The sequence below is a fragment of the Chelmon rostratus genome, chromosome 22, assembly GCF_017976325.1.
Source record: "Chelmon rostratus isolate fCheRos1 chromosome 22, fCheRos1.pri, whole genome shotgun sequence".
Taxonomy (NCBI): domain Eukaryota; kingdom Metazoa; phylum Chordata; class Actinopteri; order Chaetodontiformes; family Chaetodontidae; genus Chelmon; species Chelmon rostratus.
The window spans coordinates 12779253-12785252 of NC_055679.1; the positions used below are offsets into that span (position 1 = coordinate 12779253).

At 44.5% G+C, this 6000-nt stretch overlaps 1 protein-coding gene across 1 annotated transcript in view; it reads right to left on the minus strand.

Moving 5' to 3' along the window:
* The window catches only part of tmtc2a (transmembrane O-mannosyltransferase targeting cadherins 2a), a 62921-nt gene extending 57195 nt beyond the window's left edge, over positions 1 to 5726 (minus strand). The window contains exon 1 of the mRNA XM_041964449.1: positions 5644 to 5726. Within this exon, the coding sequence (XP_041820383.1) occupies positions 5644 to 5726 (83 nt within the window). The remainder of the gene's footprint in view (positions 1 to 5643) is intronic.
* Between the last annotated feature and the right edge of the window lie 274 nt (positions 5727 to 6000).

The window sequence follows — 6000 nt, forward strand, 5'->3', positions numbered from 1 at the left end:
GTGAAGATAAAAAAACATGCCAAAAGACTGCTTTTCCTGCCCGTTAAGGATTGCAAATGCTGGAGCACATCCCAGTGCAAGAAGATAGGCTTTCACATTTCATCTTCTGTCTTCCACTGCCATTTCTTTCCTCAAACACTGAACTGGACACCAAAGAGAAATTCTAATTCACCCCATCCAACATGCTGGGTTCAAGCCTTCATTTGTGGTTTTAAAGCAGTTTCAAAGCCACAACATCTGCAGAGTTGACCACTAAGTGCTTTCGTGAATAAAATCTGCTAGTAATCAAAATGAGACTCTTTGCTCCCCCCCTTTTCTATTGTTTAACTGATAGTCCCGGCCCTCCACCACCAAATCTGAGGCTACGGACTGCAAAAACAAGACATCAATAGCAAAAGTCTTTTTATGATCCATGAGTAAAAAATATGTTAACACTTAAATACAGTGGGATGACATGGTGACATCTTTTTTTCCAGCACGGCACCACGCCTTTCATGAGATTTGCAGTTTCTCCTTGAAAACACATAATCCTGTACAGTCTGTAAGCAAATGTAATCAAAAGCGTCTTGCCTAAAAGCCATCTCAAATTACTATTCATGAACACTTTTTTCATTAGTATGATTCACCGCCTTGTCCACTTGATCGCTCCCACTTGTTCGTCATTTCTACAACGCTTTGTAAAAATTCCTCCTGACAGACACAAGTGTTTTCACCTCAGCTGTATTACTAACAACTCAGTAAAATAGATTCCCCTTAACTCATTTCATTAGCCTACATCTCTCCTTAATATTTATCTGCTCGGAGCACACCGAGTTACTTAAACAGCCTCAACACAAGTAGGGTACATGTTTTAGATAATTATTCCACCAGAGGCACAGATATTCCTGGCAACATTTACTACAGAGGGCTGAGACCGATCACAGAGAGCATGGGAGTGGCAACCCATTAAGAGATAGCAATTATGAGCAGTTATGGAAAACAGAGATGATGTGGCTCTTTTTGATGGAACACAATCAAGAAACTCAAGGATATTAACTGGCGTTACAGCAACACATAGTGTAAATGTTTACAATTTGAATGCAGTAATGGCATTACAGTTATTAATTCCAGCAATGCTTCGTTCTGACAACATTTTTGGGGGGGTCAACTTATTTCCCACCTTTCCAGGAGTTTGATGGAGGGATGATTAAAAAGTTTGTTAGCTTTGGCAGCTAGCCTTTCTCTAGCTCCACAGCTGTCTTGTTTGTGTGTCTTCTTCATGGCTAGCTACGCTACGCTACGCTATCACTTGGTTGTGTTTGGCGGGCGTGCTAACCTCGTGGCTTCACTGTGAGACTAGGGTGTTGGTGTGCTGTTAATGGAGCTAAGCTAGGTGTTGATGATCAGTAAATACCTTCAAACTATTGGGTGCTTGTTGGCACATCTCCTTTTCTATTTCTATGTGTTAAGCCTGCTCTAATTGTGGGCTGTAAACTCTGGTCTCATCTCCACCAACCCATGGAGGAGTCATCTGACTCTTTAGCTGCTAAATGCTCCAAGCTACGTGTTAACTTCACCTATAACAGGTGCCGGCTGGGGCTGTAATGAGTGGGCGTTGACATGAGAGGTGAGGCTGAACCAAAACATAAAGCTGCCGAACAACTTTCTATGCAGCGAGCATAAAAATATGGATTAGATCGGCTTAAATACGAAAGATGCCACAAGTGGGTGTTGCGGCTTTGGAGCTGCCTGAGTAACGAAAGATCCACAACGCTTGTTTTAATGGTGAGTCGTTAGTAAGTAATGCAACTACCTTTTCAATGAGTAATAAGTCATGATGCATTAATAAAATTTGTCACTACCTGCCCAACCTTGATCATGGTGCCGTAAATCTACTAAGTATCCAGCAGCTAGCAAAAACAATGTCATAAACCCACCTCCAGACTGAACTGTCTGTTTTGTCTCAGTCCATACAAGGACATGAACATGAATTATTAATTGATATTCCGTCCACATGCTTGCTACAGAACTAAGAGATTCATAATCGGGACAACTGGATGTTCCACGAAGGACAAAAATAAGGATGCAAGAAAACGGCTCTTGTTTTATCTTGTCTGTTGTTTTATCATCTTTGGAGAGTTTCACAGAGATGCTGTTCACCTTTATTGGTGATCCAGGGGGTTAAACAGCAGCTTTAACATAGATAAAAGCAATTTATCAGCACTTCAAGTCAAAGCACTATGGTTTGAACTATGATGAAAGGGCACTTCTTGAAGACAATCCCATATTGACGCATTTATCGGTCAACCTCAGAAACCGAGCTAGAAAAGAGAACAGATGTTGCAGCTGACAGACGCTGTGATCTTCTGTCTTCTCTAGAGCCACTACTCTTTGTCACCTCTGTGTTATTTGAGTGGCATATCTAATTGTTTAAACTGTTCCTTGAGATGAGCATTTTCAGTGTTAACCATGAGGACGTTTCAAACAGAGAATGAAACTGAAATTATAAAAGGAATGTGCCAGTGAAATCCAAACCTCACCAGCTCCACCAAAGCCCGGCCCTTCACTCAGAGATTAAAATTGTTTTGCTCTTCTGAAACAAAGAGGAAAGATGTTTTCACTTCAATCCCCTGGGGGACCATAATGCATTTCTGAGCTGGGCAGAGGGCCTGTGACGTGATTGGAGGCACAGATGGTTTGGGATACATGACTCTGAATGCTGAAAGCCATTTAGGATGCATTTCATTTCACAGTGACGCCTCCCTTACCTCCTATCCTTGCTTCGCTTTTGGTGTCTACTGGAAAATGTCCTAGTCTTCCTCGGAAAGGCATCAATTTGTCAAAAGCTGTTGTTAAAAATCAATATTACTGAGATGTTTGCCTCATGTGGAGCCTCGTTTGTTAACATGCCAAAAGCCTAAATGATAGGTATTCAAAGGAGAATTCAGAGGTGATGGTACATATATTTTCCAACCCATGACCACAATGCTCAAGCAATCAATCTAACAGCCTGTACAAACATGGATTTATCAGCACCGTGAATACATTTGGCTAAACCCAAGAAAAGCCTGACTGTAAACCAGCAGATCACATCTTGATTTTTTCCTCCTCAAATCAAAAATGGCCTGGCTCAAGTCCTCTCTCAGCTCCTGTAAAACTCAGTCATTTCACACGCAGAGGCTTTTCATTCGGATTACCATTGGCCAAGAGAGCGCTTGGCTGGGCCCTGAGCAGTGCCCAGGAAAAACACTTGACATGATTGAAAAAGCAGAGACCGGCCAGAACATCCCCACGACTTGGAGTGCCTGGACACAGAAGATTTATCTGCCTCGCCATCTTGTCTTCCATGTGAAGAACCACATGTGACATGCAACCAGAATTCGATTATAGGGTGAAAGGTGAGATAAGATCGTCTCAGCTCGCAGCAAGGCAGCTCGAAAAGACAAATGGAGAAAAACAAATTTGTGTACACACAGGACGGTCTTTTTCTGACATCTCCAGAGCGGAATGATCAGTGCAGCGCTCCTCCACTTCAATCTTTCTCTTGCCTTAACCTTTTGCTCATAACTCTCTTCTAATCCCTGAGGGGAGAGACCGCGAGCACACGACTCTTGACCCCCAGAGACGTCGCCGTTTGATGAATGAGCCGGGAAGGTCAGACCTCTGATTGGTATTCAACCTCCTCCATCTGAGGGCGCTGAACCAAAACGCCAGCATGTGTCCCCCAGAGTGCAAATTACCATGGTGACTTTGATAGATACACAGCGTCGGCGAATACTGAACTTTCACTGAGGGGATGGACTGCGAGCGTGGGCTGGAGCAGGCAAGGCAGCGCCACAGGTAATATGTCACCAAAGGGCTTTTTTGACAACCTTGCGGTGTCACGGTCACATGTACAGACGAGGCTGATGGATGAATCGCCGCTGGGAGCTTTTGCGGGGATACTTGGCGAGGTGTGATGGAACTGGAGACGGCACACGGAGCTCATTTCTCCCGACGCTCTACGTTTCTCCGCTACCTCCTCCTTCACCTCCACGCACACTCCGTCTTGCTCACACATAACACACAGAGGGGTCACTGCTGGTGCTGAAAAGTAAAGTGGGGGGGATCTTTGACCTTTAAGGGGTGTCTGGAGATGCATACCAGACAGCAACTGACTGAGCTGTGCACGAAGAAGGGAGGCGTCCTGTTTACCGTGCATTCATTCTTTAAACCCCCAGAGAAATCTACCACATACCTTGCATATCAGTAGTTTTCACCCTGTGATTTAATGCTTGATAATGGAAGACTAATTAATACCAGTTTTGACAGAACTGTTGCATGAGCCAAAACCCCTTATGCCCATATACAGCATTACAGAGTCAATGAAGAACTACCTGTCCAGCTCCGCTTTTTTCCAAGGAGACCAGCTGCGGTGCAACTACTGAACAATCACATGAAGGCCGATTATTCTTACAAGCACGGATGTATGGCAGGCACTCTCACCCAAAAAAGAACTCACAGCATATTCTTCTTTCTCGTGAGAGTGAGATTATAAACAGAGAAAGAGAGAGATAACAGTATGGGATATTTAACAAGAAAAAGGCCAGAATTTGAGAAAAATCTGAGAATAAACATCATTTTATGTCAGAAAAACATATGTCTTAGGGCTACTCTATTTTTGTACGCAAAAAAGCTAAATATTCTTTGATTGTAGTTTCTCCAATGTCAAGATTTGTTGCTTTTCTCTGCATGCCATTTGAAGACATCACCTTGGACACTGGAGTGGACGCTTCTTACTGTTTTCTGACAACTATAGTCTAAATTGTCATTGTATTTATCACCTCCTGAGATATAGCCAACAGATTTTTGTCAGAAAAAGTTTCTTACTTTGATTCATTAATCAAAGTCATGTTTTGTCCACCTTTTCCTTTACCTCCACAGTGCACCCCTGTTCATCAGGCCAGCACAGGTTCTCGCCCACAGCATGATAGTGTTGACATGTTTGTTCAGCTGTTTGCAAAATGAAACTCCCGGTTTAAATTAGCCTGAATCCCCCCAGGGTGCAGGCATTGTTATAACAGGCATGAGTGCTTCATCAACACAAAGAGCATCTGAGCCACCTCATGTGCGCAGCATGGGATGGACCGAGGCTGCTCTCAGCTCACAACGTGTTGAACTTCACCTCTTTGGCTGTTAGTTACTGTGGACATGGACCATGTGGTGTGCGCTTTCTCTGCCAATAACAAGCTATGAAATAATAAATAGATAATAAATACAAGAGGGTTTTTTTTATCACCTTGCAAATTGCCCTCAATGAATATTACAGGCACACAGGGGACAATTAAGAGCAATAAAGTAATATGAACTCAATAAGCTGCAAAAGCGCAGTCCAAGTTATTCACCGCTGCAGGCGTATTTTGGTAGTATTACTCCAATTTTACCGTTCAGGTGTTAGTATACCCCCCTTTCGTCTCCCTGTGTTTGTGCCTTTGACTGCAGCTGGGATATAAGCAGTGATTTATTACAGGCTACGGACAAAAGCACATGCAAACATGCGGGCAGGCGCAACGACCCGTCCCCCCTCTGCTTCCGTGCCGAGGTAACGAGAGGAGATGACAAGTGGAGGAGCGGGGGGTGATGGTGTTGGCAGCGGCGCTGCTGCGCTATGTGGGCGAAACCTACCTGTCATCGTAGCAGAAATCCGCGTCCAGCGTGTTCAGATAGAGACCCACAGCCACGGCGGTGCACACCAGCTCCGTGATCATCTCTCAAAAGCAAAGTGGCAGAGGAGCTGGGCTAGAAATGACTGGAATCGGGTCCCCGCTCTGTCAAGTCTCTGTTATTGTGCTCTTAATTCAACCGCTCGGCAGCACAGCTCTCCAGACAACGCAGGGCATTTCCCATGGCATGCAAAGTGTGTCAAAGTTTGCCATATTCCCTCTAACCCATTGTGTTGGGAGACGGGATTGGGGTGTCGGGAGGTGAAGCTATCGCCGGGTCCGGCTCGGAGCTGTGCGCATTTCTGTGCTGCGGTGTCCT